The sequence below is a fragment of the Stomoxys calcitrans genome, chromosome 5, assembly GCF_963082655.1.
Source record: "Stomoxys calcitrans chromosome 5, idStoCalc2.1, whole genome shotgun sequence".
NCBI lineage: Eukaryota > Metazoa > Arthropoda > Insecta > Diptera > Muscidae > Stomoxys > Stomoxys calcitrans.
In genome coordinates this window covers 127,277,906-127,302,646 of record NC_081556.1, presented here as the reverse complement: position 1 = coordinate 127,302,646, position 24,741 = coordinate 127,277,906, and the positions used below count along the sequence as shown (strand labels likewise).

General features: G+C 38.2%; 2 protein-coding genes and 1 non-coding gene across 4 annotated transcripts in view; 2 read left to right on the top strand and 1 right to left on the bottom strand.

Annotated features, from left to right (window-relative positions):
- Positions 1 to 1,907: 1,907 nt before the first annotated feature.
- On the top strand, positions 1,908 to 6,109 carry LOC106094101 (elongation factor 1-alpha 1). Its single transcript, XM_013261290.2, has 2 exons — positions 1,908 to 2,016; positions 4,098 to 6,109. The coding sequence occupies exon 2, from the start codon at positions 4,120 to 4,122 to the stop codon at positions 5,509 to 5,511; it is 1,392 nt and encodes a 463-aa protein (XP_013116744.1). The 5' UTR covers positions 1,908 to 2,016; positions 4,098 to 4,119; the 3' UTR covers positions 5,512 to 6,109.
- LOC131998199 (small nucleolar RNA snR61/Z1/Z11) lies at positions 3,423 to 3,499 on the top strand. Its single transcript, XR_009398651.1, has one exon. It is a non-coding gene; the product is annotated as a small nucleolar RNA snR61/Z1/Z11 (small nucleolar RNA).
- Positions 6,110 to 11,158: 5,049 nt separating the features above from the next.
- The window catches only part of LOC106094171 (microcephalin), a 55,890-nt gene continuing 42,307 nt past the window's right edge, over positions 11,159 to 24,741 (bottom strand). The window contains exons 5-7 of one of the 2 annotated variants that reach the window (XM_013261373.2): positions 18,852 to 20,951; positions 12,542 to 12,760; positions 11,159 to 11,765 (exon numbers count right to left, since the gene is read on the bottom strand). In XM_013261373.2, coding sequence (XP_013116827.2) covers positions 11,418 to 11,765; positions 12,542 to 12,760; positions 18,852 to 20,951 — 2,667 coding nt within the window. In that variant the 3' untranslated portion in view covers positions 11,159 to 11,417. The remainder of the gene's footprint in view (positions 11,766 to 12,541; positions 12,761 to 18,851; positions 20,952 to 24,741) is intronic. The other variant, XM_013261380.2, reaches the window with a different exon arrangement.

Genomic DNA, 24,741 nt, shown 5'->3' with positions numbered 1-24,741 from the left:
TGACGGCATTAATATGTCAGATTTTTGTTTGCATTCACTTTGTTGTCATTTTCTTTCTTGCCTATTATCATGTACGCACACGTTTATAAACAAGCACACAAATTCCTTTGTGTGTGTTGGCAAAAGTCGATTTGTGGTTGTTGTACAAATGAGACGTCCTTTAATTGTTTCGCCATGTCGTGGTAGTTTTTGTTTTTTTTTAGGGTGGGGGGTAGAGTTTTGTTTTTGTGCTAATGACCCTAGCTCTTAATTGTTCCATGGTTCGCACCATTTTTTTATGTGTGGATGGCTTCCAAGGCAGATTTTATAAGGTGGTCTCACGCAAGCAGCTGTTAGCAGCCGACCAGGTTTGACAGTATTAAGATGTCAGATTTTTGTTTGCATTCTCTCTGTTGTTATTTTCTTTATCGCATATTTTGCTCATGTACGCACACGCGCACAAATTTGCTTGCGTGTGTTGGCAAAACGACAATCAGCTTGATGGCAAGATATAATTTGTGGTTGTTGTACAAATGAGACCACTTTTAATTGTTTTGCCATGGATAGCTTCTAACTATAATCCACATCTTGGTACAATTATAAGTGCATCCTGAATGCGCATAGACAACTTGGATTCACTAACAAAAGGTTAGGTCACTTGCGACCTAGGATAGGCCCCATGGACATCATTGAGGATGTCAAATCTGCCGATTGAAAATGTTATCAAATAGGAGAAAACGTTAACAATGAATGAATGCAAAAAGAGAACACGTTGACATCCCCAATGCCAAATACTATCAAATATTAAAAAAAAAATATATCGGCTGATCGCTGGGCTTAACTTAACAGTGAATCCTGACACACAACCGAACGTTATAAAAACTCGCTGACTCGTGCACTCCACAAGAAAAAATTGTACTCAGTTGTTTGCAGCACACAAACTGTAAATCAATTTATCTTGCTTGGGAGTAGATTCTTATTGTTGTGCTAATGACGCTACCTCTTAATTGTACCATGACAGGAGATTTATCCCTACGATTAATTAATGTTCCGGTTAGCTAACACGAACTTTATTTTTCTACGAGAAACCCGACTTACGAATATTTATTCCAAAATGTACGTATCACACAATGTGAACAACTTTCAGAGCTGCCACATTTGAAAAAAACATCAAATGTAAGTGTGTTCAAGTACTCAAAAATTTGTGCAAATTTGCACGTAAACCGTTAATAAAGGGAAAACAGATGATCGAGCCATTAAATCCGGATTTAAAGAGCAGTGTAAGGGTTGGTATTCTATTCTGCTTTCGGAATAGTCGTGGAAATCTTTTACTTGTTCCGCGAGCGGAATTTGACAGTTATATTTGGTTTTTATTTCCATACCAAAAGACGTTTTTCTATCTGCACTTATGGTTTTATTATTTTTTCACAAGTAAATAAAAGAAAAAACGAACCATTGAAACCAATAAAACAAAAAATATGCCGACAATAATGTCAAGCGTTGCCAATAAAATTTCTTTTTGCCACTTTCGTCACTAATAGGCACATTTTGACATTTCCAATGTTTTGAGGCCTTTCCACTTGCTGTTTATACAGCCATCGGAAATGGAGAGCTTGCAAATTTCTGCTGGAGGTTTTTTACCAGTAAAAATTTGCAGCATTGAACACCTGTTTTATGAAGCTGTTAATTCGAATAAATAGCAAAAGAGAGTAAAGGCTGTGCGTACGCGACAGACCTAGTGTAGTGACAGCATTAAAACCGGCATTTAGACAGAAAGTGTGAACGACCCGTTGGCACATCTATCCGCATTGAGCAATTTAGCAGTGTCGACAACATACCAATATAAAAAATTCAGTCGTTATTACACTTGTACAACGAAGTTGGTCGTAGTTAATTGGGCGTAATTACATATTTGACGTGGCGTGCTTCTAGCCGAGGTTTGTCGTTTCGCTGCAACTTGTGCCTCGTTCACTTTGTTCAGGTCTTTTGCCGGATTAGCATAGACTTTGTGATTTCTCGGTTCAATTTATTTGGAAAGTAAGTTAATTGTGCAAGTGTTTGTAGTGCAACGATAAATTAAGAGAGAAAAAAAGTTAAGCAATTTACACAACGATAAAAACCAAGTGAAGTAAACAAAGCGGCTTTAATTATAAACAATTTGTTTTAACATAAATATGTGTTCAAAAAAAGAATACAATGAGTGTGAGAAAAAAAAGTTCGAAGCGATTGGTGAATGGAACAGAAGATGGGGAAATTACCAACTGTGTGTAAAAAGCACGTGGCATTTCGTTATAAAATATGGTTTACATTTGTTAAAAGTTATTAGTATTAATTGAATTGCATTTTAGTGCAATAGTTTTGTGAGTTCACCAATTTTTAATTGATCTTTTTTTTTAAAACCACACCCACTTTGTGTTATAATTGTAATTTTTTTTGTTAACATATGCCGCCAGTGATTTTTCAGATTGCAATACGTATTATAACATTCAATTCATCGGGGGATATGAGTCGGAGATAGCCAGAAGTTCTTTTTACCCAACTATTGTGGCCAAATTAAAGTGACATTCTTTTATCAATATTTTTTTTGAAAAAACAGTTTAGGTTATGTTTTAAAGATGGCGTCATCTAAAGTTCAAATTTCTACATTCTCTTTTTTGTGTATATACATATGTGTGTGTGTGTCTGCATTGCAAGAGAAAGTTTAAATTCTTTATTCATTTTGTTTCTTGGCTTGGCAACAAAGCCCAATAACGACTTATTTTATCTTGGCAAAGAAATGATGGGTCAATCTCCTTGCATTTTCTTGGCAATCTGGGAAACACGTTTCGTTTTCCAAGATGGCGTGTTCACATTCCCCTCCGATGGCAAGTAACCAGTCAAGCAGCCAGCCAGCAGCATCGTGTTTCTAGGTGCTCGAAAGAATTTCAACGATCGTCGTTGAGGCTTAAAAAGCCGAACACCATAATGACGTTGGAAAAGTCATTGTTCATACTCACTCACACACACACATGACGCCATTTTATATGGTCTCTTTTTGTGTATAACAACGTATTATTTGCCGGCATATGATTTATATCCGGCATTACAACAAATTCTTTAATATTTTCAAATGCTGCTGCTGCTGCCATTTCACTGCGACCTCATTTTTTCTGTCTCGCCATTTCGTTACTTCTTCACATGCATTCGTTCGTGTGTAAAAATAAATGTATATACGTATTATAGATAGATACCATGCCACTGAGTTTCACAACTTCTGGAAATTTCATTTCATTGGTGCGCTGCTTACTCATGCCGTGGGATTTTGTTTAGTGGCTGACCCCCCCCCACAAACTTTGAACACCTCTGCTCCCACCGCCCCGGTGTTTAACCTAACTTGTGTGTATGTGCGAATTGCTTAATTTTTTTTAATTGCTTCAATTGTTTGCAATTTTCTTGAGATCTTTTACATATGATGACTAAATTGTCTAGTTCTGCTACTGAGACCTATGAGGAAAACATAAATACCAAAACCCACTGAAATAAAAAATCTCAAAAAATTGCTTGAGCAAAAATATATATTCTGGAAAATTATTAAATAAAATTTTATTTTCTGCATGATTATTTTTTTTCTATTCCAAACACATTTTCATGTTTGTGTGCCGCGCTATAATAACCTAAAAAACAGATTAACGTTCGGCGGAAGATAAAAACGTGGTTTTCTGCAAACACGTTTTTCTCGATAAGTTTGAGGTTATGTGTATTTTTTGTACTTGTGTAGAAAACCTCTAATCTTGCTTTCTACACCCCCAATTTACCAATAATTTTTTTGAATAGTTTTTTTTTCCTTTTAAATCCCTTAAAAGTAAAGTTTCCAGAAATATTTTTTTTTTGTTTGAGCGAATTATACCCCTCTTGTAGTAAATTTAACGCTATCCCAAACGAAATCGCTAACAAATTTGTTTTTCCCCCATATTTTTTCCTTTTCATGTATTTTACAAACCAAAATCACCTGCTTGTTGTTCGTTCGATCCTACTCAACCTCACCTGTAATAATTATGATCCAAATCAACACAAAATCCAAACACATGTTTTGCCCTCTGTACACATCACACCAACCCAAAAAACATGCAAACATCCAGCTCGTAAGCCAATCCAACAGCCATGGGTAAGGAAAAGACTCATATTAACATTGTCGTCATTGGCCACGTCGATTCTGGTAAATCTACCACCACCGGTCACTTGATCTACAAATGCGGTGGTATCGACAAGCGTACCATTGAGAAGTTCGAAAAGGAAGCCCAAGAAATGGGTAAGGGTTCCTTCAAGTACGCCTGGGTTTTGGATAAATTGAAGGCCGAACGTGAGCGTGGTATCACCATCGATATTGCTTTGTGGAAATTCGAAACTGCCAAGTACTACGTCACCATTATTGACGCCCCTGGTCACAGAGATTTCATCAAGAACATGATCACTGGTACCTCTCAAGCTGATTGCGCTGTGTTGATTGTTGCTGCCGGTACTGGTGAATTCGAAGCTGGTATCTCCAAGAACGGTCAAACTCGTGAACACGCCTTGTTGGCCTTCACCTTGGGTGTCAAGCAATTGATCGTTGGTGTCAACAAGATGGATTCCTCTGAACCACCATACAGCGAGGCTCGTTATGAAGAAATCAAGAAGGAAGTCTCCTCTTACATCAAGAAGATCGGTTACAATCCCGCTGCTGTTGCTTTCGTTCCAATTTCCGGCTGGCACGGTGATAACATGTTGGAACCATCCACCAACATGAACTGGTTCAAGGGCTGGAAGGTTGAACGTAAGGAAGGCAACGCTGAAGGCAAGACCCTCATCGAAGCCTTGGACGCCATCTTGCCCCCAACCCGTCCCACAGACAAGCCTCTGCGTTTGCCCTTGCAGGATGTGTACAAAATCGGTGGTATCGGCACAGTACCCGTCGGTCGTGTCGAAACTGGTGTCTTGAAGCCCGGTACCGTTGTTGTCTTTGCCCCAGCTAACATCACCACTGAAGTCAAGTCCGTTGAAATGCATCACGAAGCTTTGACCGAAGCCGTTCCCGGTGACAACGTCGGTTTCAACGTTAAGAACGTCTCCGTCAAGGAATTGCGTCGTGGTTATGTCGCTGGTGACTCCAAGGCCGCTCCTCCCAGAGGTGCTGCTGATTTCACCGCCCAAGTTATTGTGTTGAACCACCCTGGTCAAATCTGCAATGGTTACACTCCCGTCTTGGATTGTCACACCGCCCACATTGCTTGCAAATTCGCCGAAATCAAGGAGAAGGTCGATCGTCGTTCCGGTAAGACCACTGAAGAAAACCCTAAATTCATCAAGTCTGGTGATGCTGCCATCGTCAACTTGGTCCCCTCCAAGCCCTTGTGCGTTGAATCCTTCCAAGAATTCCCCCCATTGGGTCGTTTCGCCGTTCGTGACATGAGACAAACTGTCGCTGTCGGTGTCATCAAGGCTGTCAACTTCAAGGATGCCTCCGGTGGTAAAGTTACCAAGGCCGCTGAAAAGGCCACCAAGGGCAAGAAGTAGCTGCTTTACACTGAACAATCAAACTGCACCAACAACAACCATCATTTGTTGCTAAACCAACAATCAGTTAATTGCATCTTTTCCAATCCTTTATTATTACCAACAACAAGTAGCAGCAACAACAATACAAATAGAGGTACCGCATCTACAACTTCCACCACCACCACAACCAGCAACGTAAAGATGTTCCAGCATAAGCTAATTCTAATGGTTAAAGAAAAGTTTAACTGCTTCCATCGCAAAGAGTTTCGCAGGAAACGAATGCTGTTGTTCTCCTCCCACATTTTCTCTCCGTAAGGTGTATGGGGACTTCGCATCCATAGATACTACTACCTACACTAAGCGCGGTGCGTTTTTGGGGCTTGGCAATATGGATGTGGTGCTCCCATAGCAACGAACTTCTGAGGAAGCTTCATCCATTCTTTCTTTATGCGCAAGAGCTCCAAGCAAGCAGCATTTAAGTCTTCTATGTATTTAATTACTTTATAATTTTATTATTATTTGTAATAATCCTTTTTTATAATTACCTTATGTTGGAATTCATTCCATCTCTACTACTCGTAAATAAAAGAAGAAACCCTAAAACATTATTAAACAACCTGTGACTACGCCTACTCAACTTAAAAAAAATCTAAACACAAATATGAACTTGTGAAAATGTCATAAAAAAAACTTATAACACATACATGTGTTTTAGTCTATAAAAATTTTTTAAATACAACAAATACAAACTTCTCTATTTATATTTTTCCAAAAAAAAAAACTTGACAATGAATTGATTTTCCCTAAATGAAGTTTGGTTGGATTGTTCTGGATCTGGATTTGGTGATGAGAAAGAAGAGTAGTAGATTAGGAGTTTTCTTTTCCTTTGTTTTTATTAGCTTCGTTTCGATTATTCGCTTTGGTTCTTTTTGTTGATTTGGCTTGCCGTTTTTAGTTGCTTGTTTTTTCGTTCTATTGCCAGATAAGCATTTTGATGGTCGCTGGAAAGGTTCAGCAAAGCATTGGCTAATTTCTTTGCCTGCCCGTTACCTTTCTAGTGCCGTCTTTTCCACTTGCAGAAATCCACACATTGTCAACGAAAGTACAAAGAAACAAAATAAACTCCCACACATGGCGTTACACAACCGAAGTACAAACTACATACACAACTCCTAAAACGCAGTGTTCTGTTGAAAAACAAATACTACAGCATTTATCTCACATAGCAAAGAACTGGAAGAAAATACTTGTTACACAGATTTTATTTCTTTGTATAAATATTCAAGATTAACTAAAAATATTGTATTTTGCTTATTTCTAATGGTCGAATAAAGATGCAAAACTAAAATAACGTGTGTCTGTACGTACATGCGTTGTGTGGGAGGCTAGTCGTCGTACTAGCTCTTGTTGAATGGTTTGTATGATGCAACAAGTGTGGTTACAAGAGAGAAGGAGAGAGAATGGAATGAAGACACATGTTGGCTGTGCAGGTTATTGAACTTTTTCTACGAAAATGCAACCCCTCACCCTGGAGGTCATGTCAGCAGGAGAGGTGTCTTTGAAAGACACTGTCTATACGTATGTACACGAGATATTCACCGTTATGTGTATTATATTTACATTGTTACTAAGTGGTATTAAGGTTGTCGAAGACGAACATTTTTAAAATTTTGCTAAGATGAATACAACTGTCAAATTTGATGAAAACAACCGGAATACCATCAACATCAGCTTTTTGAACGCAATTTAATAAAGAAATGGAAATTTATATTACAAATTTGGCAACTCAACTGAAGTTGGGTTGCAATCCATAAGCTTCATAGTATTCTTAAAAAAAAAGTGGGATGCCATTAACTGGCATACTAATTGTTTTCGCCAAATTTGATTGGAATCGATAAATTGGCCTTTGTTATTTACTTTTTAAAAATAACTTATGTAAAATTTGCCCGCGGCATAAACTTATTTTTATAGACTTGTATGTAACCAGTTTTATCGCACTTACAATCTCGGCGAGGCTTTCAGCGCGCACTCTGTTTGCACGCTAAGCCTTCAATTGTGTTAGACGTCCACATACAACAACGACCTCACATGATCTTGCCGAACGACTCACAGTGCCAATTCGAGAGACAAACTGTTTCCCAAATTAATTCTTTAATATGTCCATTGTCTCGAGCTGTATGACATGAGGCACCGTCTTGTTGAAACCACACATCAACCAAATCCAACTCAGCTAACTGGGACAAAAAAAAATATAAGAGAATCAAGTTTCAATATAGATTGCCTTTGATGATAAAGTGGTCCCACCAGCCCATAAACCATACCAAATTGCAATTTTTTGGGATGCATCAGTAAATTTTGTAAGTTAATTAAATTTTTGCAGAGGATAGTGTGATATCAACAAACAGATACACAAATACAGCTCCGTGAAACTATTTAGGGATAATGCCGCGGGATGCTGAATTTAAAAAAAAATTCAACTCATGCAATAGAAAAAACGCAACGTTTTCACATTGTTAGGTTTGGCTGAACAGCTGCTTTTTAATTTTCGTCATTGGCCACACTGAATTTACCGTTACGTTGCTATACGCATGTGGTTTCTTTAAAAAGTGAAAAAGACGATCGTGCAAGAAATTAAGGACAGTGATTTTGGTTCTTGTCAACTTAATAAAAGGTTGTATTTGTTTTCCTGATTTCTGAAGTGGACTTTACGACTACTTCTTTTGTAGTGCTTGGCGTTCTAATTACGCAAATAACAATGGGAAGACACAATTGTTCGGTCTGCGGTAAGTTATGCAGTGCAAGTGTTGTCTTGTCAGCTTTGTGACACGCAGTGGTATAATATTAAGATCTGTCAAAATGCCGCTTTTCGAACTGCGACGGGCTGTCTCCTCAGTTCTCACGTCCGCAATCGGCTTATTACGAACGAGTTTCGCATTTTTTGGATTATGGCATTCTTTATCGAATAGAAATGTGCGAGTTTTTGCCCGCAGCAATTTACCTATTGTAAATAACCAATTTTCGTTTATTTTCAAGAAATTAGAAAATTTCCTTTGAGATAGCAAAATATTTTCGGCGGATCGATTTTTTCCCCCAAAATAGATACATTTTTGAAAAATTACGGTCGTCATGATCCAATTTGTACTTACGGAACGATATTAATCTTCGAAAATAATTCGCTCGATAACGGATGCGAGAATTTGGCCTCAGACTAATTTTGGCTCAATTACGATGCAGCCGTCTCCCGATTGTAACCGGGGACCACACGTCACCTGTTTAACTGCCCAGCCAGATCCACTCGACTCAGACCAAGATCTCTCTGGACGCATCCCACCTTTTCAGTTTTCGATAAAAAATGACTGTAAACCCTCAGTAGACACTGTAAGACGTCGTTTGCGGGAGGCAGGATTATTTGGAGGAATTTCCCGGAAAAAGCCTTTACTGTCGGCGAGAAAACGAAAACGTCGATTGGCGTTTGCAAAAAATACTACCACTGCACTGGAATGGAAAATGTTAATATTTTTGGATGACATCAAGATAAACAGTCTCCCCTGATGGTAAACAAATACGTTCACCACTCAAAGTGTGCTGAGTACAATCCATAGAACACTCGGGCCACACTCAAACACAGAGGAGGATCTATTATGCTTTGGGGTGCTATTTATGTCATCACGCGTTGTTGGACCTTTGCATAAAATTGAAGGTGTTATTCTAAAAGACACAATGTTGCCATATGTCGACGATATTTCAGCAGGATAATGAACCAAAGCATACCTCCCGTCATGTAAAGCAATGGAATGTGGACAATTCGGCAAGCGTGCTGGATTGGCCATCAAGTAGTCCTAATCTAAATCCCATTGAGAACTTATGAGAAGTCGTCAAGTCGAAAGTTGTGCTCTTGAAAATCCAAAAATGTTTATGTTTTGTACTACGAAACCACGAAAGTCTGGATTCCATTCCAACGAGTGTGGTGTGAAAATTTGGTGAACTCAATGCCTCGCAGATGTGAAGCAGTTATCAATAACAATGGTTTTGCTTCAAATTATATTTTTTTATAAATTTAATCGATTATTCGGAAAAAGCTTTTGTGTCCTTAATTTTGCGCACGATTGAAAATTTGGTGAGAAAAGTCCCCTAAAATGGGTTTGTGAAGGTCAAATCAATTCAGTTGTAGTGAGATTAGTGTTATAATAATAAAAGTTAAAAAAGTAAGAGCAAGTAACAGAAGAGTTGGCCAGATTGAGTCGTGGGATTGGCAGTTAGCCAGCTGTCCCTAAATAAATAGGTGCACGGAGCTGTATGTGGTCAGGCGGATCGAACTGATCACGATTATGGATTGCAACTCAATCAAACTGCCGTTTTTCGGGATGCATCGATTACTTTGGTAAGTTAATTTAATTTTTGGAGAAGATAGTGTGATATCAACAAACAGACACATAAATATGGTCATACGGATCAGACAGATCAAACATATATACGTCGATTGTGGATTACTTTTTTCAACCATAGTTGCGTTGCCCGAAGATAAAACTATGAAATAAAATTAGCATAAAATTTGTATGTTTTTGATGTTCAGCTTCTAAGAAATTTGCAAAAAAAGATTCAATTCAAAACAGCGATGGGAATTTTTATTCCATATTTGCACTTTGTCAACGCAACTGAACTTGGGTTGGTCTGGAAAATCGACCCAAAAAAATTATTTACACAAAAAATGATACCTCGTTGCATTGGGAGCTTTAGACTTCAGACAGATCAAACATATATACGTTGATTATGGATTACAATTCAACCATAGTTGCGTTGCTCGGATATAAAACCATGAAATAAAATTAGCATAACATTTTTATCAGAGTTTTAAACATTCGGATTCTAAGAAATTTTTGTAAAAAAAGATGCAATTCAATACAGCGATGGAAATTTTTATAAATTATTTGCACTTTGTCAACGCAACTGAACTTACGTTGGGCTGCAAAATCGACCCCAAAAAATTATTTACACAAAAAATGATGCCTCGTGGCATTGGGAGCTTTAGACTTCAGTTGTTCTTGTTGTGGTAGCAGTATGTTATACACTGAGGCGGCAGCCGTTGTCGATGAAGAACTCCATCGGGTCAATGTGGTACGTACAACTGGCTGCAATGGGATTATTTAGACTTCTGAAAACGGGAAATAAATTTCCTCGTATACTTCAGATTTGCAAAAAAATTGCTTACGCTTTAAAAGTATGTGTACTTTCTCCTATTATCCCCAATAGTCCGGTTAATCCTGAGCGTACCCGACATGTCCATTCGGAGATATCCTCGTCACCGCTATAATCGGATATTAACATTTTTGCAATCTATGGTCACTATAATAGATAGACTGTCTATCAAAATATTAACATAGTCATCTCTAGTTGAAGATGTACCTGTACCTGTATCCTTGCAAACATTGGGCCCTTGTGCCAAAGAATTAGCACTTCCTGGGACGTTTTAATAACTGAGTAGCTTCTCAATGATTCTTTTACAATTTTATAGTTGGGATTTTTATTTTTTGATTTTTTTTTTATTATCTTTAAACAAAAAAAAAATATTTTTTCAACATAAGAGTAGTTCAATGTAATATGTTCAAATCGGCGTCATCTGGTTTCGAATTACATAATGCAAATAAAATAAATAAAAAAATCCAAGTAGAAACTATCTCTCACACGAATAAAAATTTTATTTATTTTTTTTAAGAACGTTATAAAAATCTACAATAAAAAATTGTATATAAAACATTTTTCAATATAAAATAAAAAACTTTAAAGTACTATGTAATCTATTCCAAATTATTAGTCCCAATTGAAAATTGTATTTGATCAACTTTTAATATTTAATGAACAATTCTTATTGCTCTTCACTTCCTTTTGTGTACGGAAATATTGCAATTCTTTTTAAATTCCCTTCCTTATGTTTGTGTCTTTACCATTGCAACAGGCGAACATGGGGCAGGACGTTCGTTAGGCTTGGGACACAAATATTTGTGAATTTTCATCAATTGCATTTGGGTAATGCTATCCAGTATCCAATAAGGGGTTACGTAAGTTTTATCCGGTAATGTGTGACTGGTATCGCCAATAATGTATCGAGCTTTGTTCCGACTCAGGGCTAAACGTCCTCCGCACAGGGTTATCAATTCACACAAATCATCTTTTGTGACTGGGTAACAGCGTACAGAGATATAGAAAGGACCAAGATCACGAAAAATTTCACACTTGTAGTGGTCACCAAAGGCTTGGCGTTCAGATCGACATATCTATAATAAGAAAATATGGCCATTTATTATTATTGGTCTAAAAGAAGAAAATTAAATACAATTAAAAATTTGCCACAAACATATTGGGTTGCCGAAAAAGTAGTTGCGGATTTTTTTTAAAAGAAAGTAAATGCATTTTTGATAAAACTTAGAATGAACTTTAATCAAATATACTTTTTTACACTTTTTTTCTAAAGCAAGCTAAAAGTAACAGCTGATAACTGACAGAAGAAAGAATGCAATTACAGAGTCACAAGCTGTTAAAAATTTTTCAACGCCAACTATATGAAAAATCCGCAATTACTTTTTGGGCAACCCAACAGTTTTTTAACAAAATCCGCTTAAGGGTATCATGGGATCACCCTGTAAAGTAAAAGCAGGATCTTATGCAGACTTCATGCAACAAAGATGTGCCGAAGACATAAAAAAATGAGGCTATTACTCTAGGCACAGAGATAATAAAGTTTTAATTTATTAATATTCAACTTATGCGCCATTTACTTTCAAAGCATTGGGCTATGTATCGATGCTTCCATTATTTTGAACTGCAAATTTTTGGGAAACAATTACTTAATGAAATATTTTAAATTATTGCAACTTTAATTAAATAAAAAATATTTAAAAAAATTAAATTTTGTGTTTTAGAGGAGTACACTCCTATTATTTTGAACACAACTTTGTATGTTCCCAAATCCCTAGATAGCAATATGTTTTTTAACCAATCGGGAAAATCATAATTAATTTTGTTGTGGGCAGTTCTATATTGTAAATCTTACCTCTACTGCCCTCGAAAAATCTCTCAGCTCATAAGGTTCCTCTGCTAGCCATTCACCAGCTTTCTGTGAATCTAAGATCCAATTGTAATTCACTATCCACAGTCCTCGAGCAATAGCTCGCAAAAGATTCATGGTTCTTCTGGCCTCTAAGGTCACCAAGTGCGTGGTATTGTCTGTTACGGTTTGCTCAAGGCTAAATACACTCAATTTATCAACAACCTTTAATAAGGAAAACAAACAAAAAAAAAGAAGAAAAACAAAAATTACAAACCAATAATAAATTTCGGGAAGATAAAATTAAAATGATTTTGTTAGATGATTGAAAGCAGGTAAAACTTTCTCTAATTGCATGGAAGTTAGTAATTGATTGATTATTAAGGAAAAAAGTAAAAATATGAGTATGCCATGTGAAGTAAAGAACATTTATTGCTGGTTACCTTAAAACCGAAACAGCCAAAAATAATTGCTATTAAACATCATAGCATAGTTTTAGGCACGCAATAAAAACAGTGGGATATTCAAACCCATTTAAGTTAGAAGAGTTTTGTCTTGTTTTTTGTTTTTTTTTGCTTTATTTTTATATTATGATGGTGGTGATTGACTACAACTAAATAGGTATTATTAAATGAACAATTTGAATAAAGGAAAATAGAATCATTTCATGAGTTTTAAAGAAACTATTAACAACAACTTCAATTATTTGTATAGGAAAAAAATAAATATGGTGATTTTTTAAACATTATAATAGTAATATAATAATAGAAAGCTAGAACACAAATCTGTTCGTTCACATTTAAATTTTATTAAAAAAATCTATTAAAGTTCTTATAACAACATATTTGTTTTTGATAACATTGCGATTGCATTAAAAATCTATTTCAATAGTTGGTATGGAAACACAGAAATATTAACAAGAAAAGGGAATAACATTAAAGAATACCATGAATACCTCAGACTAGCTATACTACTTTTACATTGACTCAACAAAGTAAAAGACCATTGGTGTCTAGTAAAATTTACATTTGAAAAGTAATTTCATGCCTAAAGATCGCTAAAAAAAATTAACATAAACAAGATTAGAAAAACAAGTAAAAAGGCATTAAGTTCGGCCGGCCCGAACTTTGGATACCCACCACCTCGGGGGTAAACCCCCTTTCGTCACAATCCAGTGAAAATTGGATAAATTAAGCATCCAAATTTGGCACAGACATTGAGTGGTCTTATAAATATAAGTCACTGTTAAATTTTGTATTTCAAATTTCAACAAAATCGAATAATAAATAAAGCTTTTATGAGCTTCAGACCTTTAACCGGCATATCGGTCTATATGACAGCTATAGGACTGTATTTAGTCCTATATTTACCATATTTGGGTCGGATGGCGGGTGGTCTGGAACTACTTATTGTTTCAAATTTCAGTTTCAATTGGATAAAAAATAATGCTGTTATGGGCTTCAGACCCTTTATCGGGAGATCGGTCTATATGGCAGCTATATCTAAATATAGTCGGATCAAAACCATATTTGGGTCCTATATTGGGACGCTTAAAACTGCTCACTGTTTTAAATTTCAGCAAAATCGGATAAAAAAAAAGCTTTTATGGGCTTCAGACCCTTTATCGGGAAATCGGTCTATATGGCAGCTATATCTAAATATATTCCGATCTGAACCATATTTGGGTCAGATGCTCGTAGGCCCTAAACTACTCACTGTTTTAAATTTCAGCAAAATCGGATAAAAAATAAAGCTTTTATGGGCTTCAGACCCTTTATCGGCAGATCGGTCTATATGGCAGCTATATCTAAATATAGTCCGATCTGAACTATATTTGGGTCCTATATTGGGACGCTTAAAACTGCCTCCTATTTCAAATTTTAACGAAATCGGTTAAAAATATAAAGCTTTTATGGGCTTCAGACCCTTTATCGGCAGATCGGTCTATATGACAGCTATATCTAAATATAGTCCAATCTGAATCATATTTAGGTTCGAAGTTGAGAGGCCTGAAATTATTCACTGTTTCAAAATTCAACGAAATCGGTTAAAAAATAAAACTTTTATGGGCTTTAGACCTTTTATCGGGAGATCGGTCTATATGGCAGCTATATCTAAATAAAGCCCGATCTGAACCTTACATAGGTCAGATGTCGAGAGGCTTAAAATAACACACCGTTTTGAATTTCAGCGAAATTGGGCAATAAATAAAGCTTTAATGGGCTTCAGATCCTTTATCGGCAGGTCGTTCTATATGGTAACTATATCTAAATATAGTCAGACCTGAACCATATTTTGGTCAGATGTCGGGAGGCCTAAAACTACTCACTGTTTAAAATTTCAGCAAAATCGGATGAAAAATAAAAATCGATTTATACAGCAGCTATACCCAAATATGGTCCGATTTGGCCCGTTCAAGAACTTAACCAGCGTGCATCAAAAAGACGTATCTGTGCTAAATTTCAGCTCAATATCTCAATTTTTGAAGCCTGTAGAGTGATTACAACAAACGGAGGGACAGACGGACAGACACACGGACATTATTAAATCGTCTTCGAATTTTACGACGATCCGAAATATATAATACCTCTCAATAATTAAAGCAGAAAAAAAAAATTCGCTAATAATGTCGCGACTAATAAGAGAAACCTTCGTGCATTGTAATTTTAGTCCAAATAGGACGAACATATATATGGAAGCTAAATCCAAATTTGATACTTAGGATGCGATGGATAGACCGATAAGGGTTTTGGACTACGTGGCACCGATGGCTCCAAGTTTGGGATCAGGGATGGTATTGCGGGTATACGCGCAGTCACCCGAAACCGGCATGTGGGTGAAATTGTCGGACAAGTGCAATGTGCAAATGAAATTCCGGAAGTTATGGATGGCTCTGAGCGCCTTGAAATCGCGAACGGAATGATAAAAGGGTATGGCGGAATTTTTGGATTCCGTGACTAAACTTTTAGCTTATGACATAGGGATAATATTTCCCGATTATATTCCGGGAAATCAGAAGGTGGATAAATATATCAGCAAGGACTACTCCACCGCCAGCAAACCAGTCGCCGGTCTAGTCTACGTGACATTTGTCGCCCATAGTACAGGGGATTGTCAATGCGGAGGCATTGGAGAGGTGGCAATCTGTACGTGGATGAAGGTTTGCCAAACTCTTGCCTATTTCGAGCCGCCTATGACGCTGAACGCCTGAGTTCGAATCCTGCCGAGACCATCAGAACATATTTTCAGCGGTGGTTTTCTCCTCCTAATGCCGGCTGCATGAGTGAGGTACTATGTCAGAAAAAAATTTGAGCGGTGGTTTTCCCCTCCTATATTTTCAGCGGTGGTTTTCCCCTCCTAATGCCGGCAACATGTGTGAGGTACTATGCCAAAAAAAATTTTCAACTTTGGCTTTCCCCTCCTAATACTGGCAACATTTGTGAGGTACTATGCGGCACTCCGTTCGTACTCGGCTATTAAAAACCATGACAGGACTCAAATGAAAGGTAAAAGGAGTAAAATATGAATCTGATATCCAAATGTGGAACTAAGTTTCTGGAGATCCACCCCTTCCCCAAAATAGGACTTATTTACAGACCATGGCAATATGGGGCTTAAATAAAAGGTGTTTGAGTGTAGTGTACGAATCTGATATCCAGATGTGGGACCAAGTATTTGGGGGACCGCCCATCCCCGAGAACATCCCCCAAAGAGGACAAATTTACGACCATACCAATATGGGGCTCAAATGAAAGGTCTTTGGAAGTAAAGCACAAATATGATATCGATATTCGGGAAAAGTGTCTATGGGGTCATCCCATCCCCACAACACCACTCAAATAGGAAATACTTGCTGACCATTGCAATATGAGGCTCAAATAGGAGGTATTTTAGAGTAGAACACGTATCTGATATATATTTTCAAATCCAAATCACTGAGTGGCCGCCCATCCCCCAACACACCCCCCCGGTAATGTTTGCCGACTATGGAAAAATGGGACTCAAATGAAAGGTATTTGGGAGTAGACCTACCATGAATCTGATATCAACATTCGGGACCAACTGTCTAGTGGACGTCCTGCCACCATAACAACACTTAAATAGGAAACGAATTTGATATCAAATTTTGAGGCCAATGGCAATATAGGGTTGCAGATATATTTTTTTAGGGTGGCCACCTGTTTGGGGACTACCCCCTCCCCAAAACACCCCTAAATCAGGCCTATTTACCGATCATTTCAACGTGGAGCTTAAATGAAAGGTATTGGCGGGTAGAGCAAGAATTGATACCAACTTTCGGGACCAATTTTCTGGGGGCCTACCCTTTTCCCAAAATACTCCAAAGTAGCAATTATTTACTGAGCATCGCAATATGGGGCTCAAGATATTTGGGAGTAGAATACGAATTTTATATCCAAATGTAGGACCATGTATTTAGGGCATCACATCTTCCCCAAAACACCCCCAAAGTGTAAAAATTTTTCGACCATGCCAATATGTGTGACCCAAATGAAAGGTATTTGAGATTAGAAAACGAATTTGATAACAAATTTTAGGACCATGTGTTTGGGGGACGCCTCATCCTGGAAAATCCACTTAAAACAATGGAAATATGGGGCATTTGAGAGAAGAGCACAATGCTGATATTTTTCAGGGCCAAGTGTCTGGGGTACGACCTCTCCCCCGAAAACACCCCTAAATCAGACATCATCAGAATATCGGGCTGAAAGAAAGTATTTTAAGAATGGAGTACACCTTACATCCAAACTTAAATTCGTTGACCAATAAAGATCATATGGGATTCAGATAAGGGCATTTATATTGTTAAACTGTTAGTCAAGCGATATACTATTGGGTTGCCCAAAAAGTAATTGCGGATTTTTTAAAAGATAGTAAATGCATTTTTAATAAAACTTAGAATGAACTTTAATCAAATATACTTTTTTACACTTTTTTTCTAAAGCAAGCTAAAAGTAACAGCTGATAACTGACTGAAGAAAGAATGCAATTACAGAGTCACAAGCTGTGAAAAAATTTTTCAACGCCGACTATATGAAAAATCCGCAATTACTTTTTGGGCAACCCAATATTTTCGTAGCATGATATTTCACTAAAAACTCTTAAATTGTCAAAAATTAATATTCAAAGGAAAATTTTGTCCTATGTAAAGTACAAGAAGGCGCAGCGGAGCGGGCCCGGTTCAGCTAGTAATCAATAAAAATTGCATTTAAACCGTTCTCTCATTCTCACCTACCAAACCTCCTCGTACATATCACACATAGTTTTTTTTCCTTTGTAAATTTTTTTCCTAAGAGTATCTCGATATTTGCGCTGACAGCGAACTTGGAGAATTAAATTTCCAATGGTCATGAGTTCGCCAATCACCAGAATTTTTTTAACCTCTCTTTTTTTTTGTGTAGGGCAAACATAACTGCATGGGTTTCGCCATTTTATTATTATGGACTTCTTCTACCAACCATACTTGCATAGGTTCGTCCCTAAGGAATTCCAATTTTTAAGTCCATTGTGATAGCACAGTAGCGACAGACCAAGGCTTCTGGTGGGAATCAAACCCACGACCCCTTCACTGGCAATCCAACCACGCTACCAACTCGGCTACCGGGGTTTGTAGATTGTTTTCCTAAGAGTATCTCGATATTTGCGCTGACAGCGAACTTGGAGAATTAAATTTCCAATGGTCATGAGTTCGCCAATCACCAGAATTTTTTTATCTCTCTCTTTTCTGTGTAGGGCAAACATAACTGCATGGGTTTCGCCATTTTATTATTATGGCCTCCTTCTACCAACCATACTTGCATAGGTTCGTCCCTAAGGAATTAAGTTGGAAATTGGTTTTTTTCGGGGCAAAGAAGTTTTGACTTTTTTTTACCAATTTCAACTGTTCTACAATAGTTGACATTAATATCTTTCAAAGAAAGAGTAACTGGGAAATTAATAAATTTTCAACTTTGGATTAGTAATTCTAGAACAAAAAACATTTCTCCTTAAAAGAAAAAGGCTTTTATAGGAATAATAATGTCTTTTATGATATATATGTATATAGTACTAACGCAATTATTATCAAAAACAAAAAAAGAGGAGCTCAATATGTATATAATGACCTGACCGACCATAGGAAAAGATGTAATTCAAGATATACATTACAAATTATCTTCTGTTTGTTGCGAATATCAAAAAGACTTCTAGTCTGTAGCAATAATTGGGGGTATTGTGTGTCTAAATAACTTTGTAGCCTGCTAGCTATGACTAAGTAGTAGGAGGAGGGGTTGTCATGCATTTAACGTTGTGTACCAACCTCTCGTATGACGTCTGATTGTTCTTTATGCATGTTTGTGTAAACTAAAACCGGTGTCTTTTGTTTTCCTACGTTGGCTGCACCTGTTGCTGATATAACATCCTCGCTGCATTTATCCTTTCGTTCAGCTTTATTTTGAATTTGTTTGATTTGCTCAAAATCAAGAGTACTGCGCCGTTTAAGCAATTGGGATGGAGGTTCCGAAATAACATGGGACGAATCCAATGTTGTAGACAATAGGGTCTGCTGGGTTAAAGGCAACAAAGTTCTGCGGCGCTTTGTAACATTTTTTTGTTCCAAAAGATTTTTTGTTAATGGTGTATTGGATACCGAGGTATTGTTGATTTTGGTTGAAGCACTTGTGGGCAAAATGGGAGGAGGTGTCAATACCTCGTTTGGCACAAACAGTTTGCGTTTCTTGCTTAAAACAGGCGTCGAATGCGATTCCGTGTTATTTTCAACAGAGTTGGTGTTGCTGCTGGCATTCGATGACAAGTCCTCTGTGGTCTTGCCGTTAGATTTTCCACTGCCAATTGTATTCGTGTCCACGTTTTTTTCTTCCCGGTTTATTGCAGGCGCCAACGAACGTCTGGCCGATTGATTTATGCATTGTAAACGTTGGGTTATAATATCCATCGAAACATCAAATATAGTTCGTCTTTTATTCCCGGGTAGCCTGGTGGAACTAAAAACTAAGGGGGTTACACAAGGCTCAGTCTCTTCCAATAATTTTCCCGCTATAGCATTGGCCGGCGGGGTTTGTATTGGTTTAATGCTTTTATCCGAACTTTCCAAAAGTGTGGAGCATGCCACCTTACCCAACATATTACCGGCCGTGGGCGTCACATTAAGGCCATCGGATAATTGAGGGTCAACTTGTCTTGCATTGTTTTCTTTAGGATCATTATTTTGATTTAATTTCTTGGGGGTATATAAAGTTCTACGCCTATTCGAAGAAGTTGTCGCAGATGAGAGAAATCCATTGGTGCCTGTATTGTTCGCCTCAATGGGTTTCACGCTATAGCATGTTGGTCGTTGTCTGGTTGTGACATTAGAGGTATCAATATCATTGCCTGAATTTATACTACCAAACATGGTACGCCTGCGTGCAGATCTCAAGCCATTGGGTTGATTTTCTTTTATAGCATTATTTGTGCTGTTCACTTCTACTAATCCTGTTGCCCCCATTTCCTTTGATATTTCCATGGACTTGGTGCAATATAAAGTTTTACCTTCATTTTTTTCTACACTCTCTTCCCTGGGCGTAACCGTATCTTCCTCCAATATGGTTTGTATTGGTTTTCCTTTACTAGGGGTTTCCATGGTCATACTTTTGGGAGTATGCATAGAACTGCGACGACGAGTATTTTTACTGGGGGTCATGGAAGATTCAATATTGTTTGTTACTTCCCTATCTGCAGGTACTGATTTTGATGGTGTGTTAAGTTTGGATCCAAATTCAGTAGCCGGTAATAATGTTCGACGTCGGTTGCTCTTTGATGGTGTATCGCTGATTTGTTTAGAGCAAACATTATCATCTTTTGCAGCAATTGCAGCAGGTGTAGTGGCAATACTATTGCGACGTCTAGTCCTGGTACTTGGACTATCAAAAATTTCTTTATCCTGATCTCCATTGGTGTGTAGAAAATCTAAAGCCTTTTTAACTTTTTGAGTTTTAGTGATATCGCTTATTGCTGCTGACTCTCTACTCTCGTCGTCATCGTAACTTTCCACATTGTTTGCTTGTTTCGTTGTAGTCGATGCCTTCTTGGTTTGCCCTCGAAATGGGGAAGTAGTTTTCGAGTTTATCCGATTCAAGAATTGTGTGGCAGGCGACTCAGACACCGTTGCGCTGGCAGCAACACTCTGAGCAATTGGAGTGGTTAGTACCTTATTACTACTACCGTTATCTAATTTCTTAAAATATTGGCTTATGTCAGTCTTCTTTTTAGTATTGGAACTACTTGTAGGAGTACTGCCAATAAGTGTGGAATTCTTTTTGATTGCACCAGTCTTTTGCGTTGGCGTGAGATCTCTTTGAGCACTGCCGCCTCGTCGGTTTATGGAACTTTCCGAATCCGGTTGCATATATTTGAAACGCTGTAATCAAATGGAAAAAAAATAGAGTTTGAATAGAATGTTGGCAAAAGAAATATAAAATAATATAGGTATGTATGTATGAAACACAGTGTTTACATACAAACCTTATTTACAAAATTAAACCATATTTTAATCTAAACTAATTGTAACTGCTAAATTTACAGGGATATATGGTTGGGGTACTTTGGAAATTGCATCTCATCATCAATGAACTGGGCAGGCAATTTGTCGAACAAGAAAGCTCTCAGTCGATACAAAACAACAGCTATTCGCAGCCGAGGTCTTAAGGAGAAATAAATCACCAAAGGCTCTCAAAATATCGGAATTAAGATCCAATTTCGATGCTGATGCTCAAGCAAAAAGGTAAGATGGGAATAATTTACCTGACAGATACTCTGAATGCGTCCATCTCCACCCTGGTTATACCCGAGATATCGAAAATAATACGGACGTGTGGTTCATGGACTTAGGACAGGTAAATTCGCGGACAATTCGAAATCATATAGGCAGATCTTTCTCTCCAATGTCGATGCTGATGCTCAAGCAAAAAGGTAAGATGGGAATAATATAACTGGCGGACACTCTGAATGCGTCCATCTCCACCCTCGTTGTACCCGAGATATCGAACATAATACGGACGCGTGGTTAATGGACTTGGGCCAGGTAAATTCGCGGACAATTCGAAATCATATAGGCCGATCTTTCTCTCCAATGTCGATGCTGATGCTCAAGCAAAAAGGTAAGATGGGAATAATATACCTGGCGGACACTTAGAATTTCTTGCATTTCCACCCTGGTTGTACCCGAGATATCGAAAATAATGGACTTGGGCCAGGTAATTCCGCGGACTAGTCGAAATCATATAGGCCGATCTTTCTCTCCAATGTCGATGCTGATGCTCAAGTAAAAAGGTAAGATGAGAATAATATACCTGGCGGACACTTAGAATTTCTTCCATTTCCACCCTGGTTGTACCCGAGATATCGAAAATAATACGGACGCGTGGTTAATGTACTTGGGCCAGGTAAATCCACGGACTAGTCGAAATCATATAGGCCGATCTTTCTCTTCTGTTCCCGGGCGCAAAACACTTGCAGTGCTGCTCCTGCATGACTCGTCCCTATCCCAGCAGATCATCAACAATGATTTGGTAAGATGCATAGCACCATAACAGCAAAAATGAAAATTTGCCCATGGACATTTCATTAAAGAAAGGGGTCCAAAACTCACACATATCAATAAATGCTGTCCGCTTCAAGTTTCAGCTCAATGATAAGGCGCCTTCTTTTTATATCTGCGATTTGTGTGGTGCTCATCGTCATCACGTTAATGCTCAGCTGAGCTGAATGTTCCGGAGTAGCTGCAATGGCAGTCGCGGACAATCAGTGGTATTGTGTGGGGCTGGCTTTTGTTTAAATACTTAGAGGTTGCGATACTCTATATGACAGGACGAGTTAGAGACGCCTTTAAATGCCGATAACGTTCCCGCGGCGATCAGTCCTATTAATCGGAACGACCTTGCCCACCCATGGAGTTTGACAACAATCGACATAATCAACATGTGGCTACAACAACAACTTCATTACACATATCATTCGCTGTCTTAAAAGTTCCCATCACAGAACTCGTGGCACTTGACCCAACAAAGGCTTATGATGCGCTTAATGCCTCCACACTTATCAATGACTCCATTGAGTCTGATTTGCCGAACTTGACGAAGAGGCGGACGTACCTGTGTGGTCGACAATGCGAAGTCCCTGATGGCATGGAAATTATATCATATTCGAACGACTGTTCTATCTTGGCGATAGAATGTGCTAACAAATAAATATTAACCTCCAAGATCTGGCGGAATTTTTCAGAAGTCGTAACCGGTAAATCTCGCCCAAAAAATCATCGGCGGCTCGGTTCACCGTCGGAACGGGTGAGGTCACATATGTGCACAAGGGAAATGGCTAGAAAACAACTTATAAGGTGATTGGGCGACAGGCGATGAATTACTCGACCCCAGTGTGGGACGCAGGAGTGAACGAGACACAATGGTTAAACCTAAATAAAGGGGATCTATTGTACATGAGGATTGTAAGATGGTCTTCAGGGCTCTAATAACCAGAACAGTGACGTCACGGACGGTCTTGGAGTATAAAAAGAAGATTAATGCCTTCTCTGAAAATGTCACGTTGCGGATCGCTTGGGTGCCGGGCCAGAGCGAAGTAAGGATGATTGAAAGGCAGATCAGTAAATTGCAAATTTGGCCCATTTTTGTCAATGATAAGTGGCCTCCTCTTTATAGCCGAGTCCGAACGGGGTGTCGCAATGCGATACCTCTTTGGAGAGAAGTTTTACATGGCGTAGTACCTTACAAATGTTGCCAGCATTAAGAGGGGAAAACCACCGCTCACATTTTTTTTCTGATGGTCTCGCCAGGATTCGAACGTGCAGCGTCATAGGCGGACATGCTAACCTCTGCGCTACGATGGCCTCCAGATCAGATCAGTAAATATGGTAAATCTGAATCGAGTTAAGGCCGTGGGCAAGTCCGAGTTAAGGCTGTGGGCCAATGCTATAAGAGCAGACGAGGGTCATACCAAAAGAATGTAAGAGGCAGATCGGTACCATTACGTGATACATAGTACTAGGAGCACCTCTTCTGTATAAATGCATACAGAATAGCTGCGGCAAGTGATAGCGTAGATAGGGCATGTGGGGAAGATGATGAGACGTTGGAACATTTCCCGTCATTGCCCGGCTTTTGCGCCTTACAGTTTCCGGCACTAGGGAGGGGACACAATACCAGGCTTGAACCAACTTAGGGCGTGGAAAGGAGAACAATTAGGAATTTTTGAGTAGCCCGGAATTCCTGACTTAGATTTTTTGATTTGGTTAGTGTGGTGGAAAATAATTAAGGATTTTGTAATTAACGCGGAATTTCCAACTTAGATTTTCTTTTTCGAAGTTACTTTTTTTAGTATTTAGAGTGCTCAACAATCCGATTACTGGCTTAGGTGTATATCCATAGTGTCATGGGGCGGATTAATATCCGCACCCTCTTTTCAACCTAACCTAACTTAGGTCAGAGTGGTAGTCTATTATTCTAAACGGACTTACTTAGGACCATTTTAGTCCCTTGTGATACCACAGTAGCGTTAGACCAGGCCTCTGGTGGGTATACAACCCGCGACACCACTGGTAATCCAACCAGGATACCAACCACCTATTAATATGCCTGGTGAAACGAACTCAACTAGCAGCAAAGTCTCTTTCGAGACGAGCTCAATGATCGGGGATTGCAAATGGAAAACAGTCATTGAGGACTGCTTTATTGAAGCGGCCAAATTTCTACAGCTAGATCTGGGGACAATAGTCGAGTCATAACAATCTTGGAATGAATCAATCTGTATACTTACAGTGAACAAAGGCACAAAGCGTTACAGTGATTATATCAGGAACCTTCCCAAAGCTTTTTGCATGATGGCCGACGAAAAGTTAGGTTATTTGGTATCACATTTCGTTAGTCAGAATTTAAGATCTAATACTGTTTCTATCTGAAAAAATTCTACTCTTGAAACTAACGAGATATATGCAATACGTGATAATTATAAAGTATTAAAAAAATTAAAAAAAAAAATTATATATTTAAAGTTAACCTCCTCACCAGTTTCAGTGTTTATTTTCTCAACTCCTTTAAGTGTCTTGCAGAGATGATTTGATCTTAATGTTAGAATAAATTTGCTAAACATCTAATACACCGGGTATGCATACCCTTAACCTTGCCGAGAAGGCACATCAC

Coding starts and splice junctions, on each gene's coding strand:
- LOC106094101 (XM_013261290.2), top strand. CDS start 4,120: ATGGGTAAGGAAAAGACTCATATTAACATTGTCGTCATTGGCCACGTC.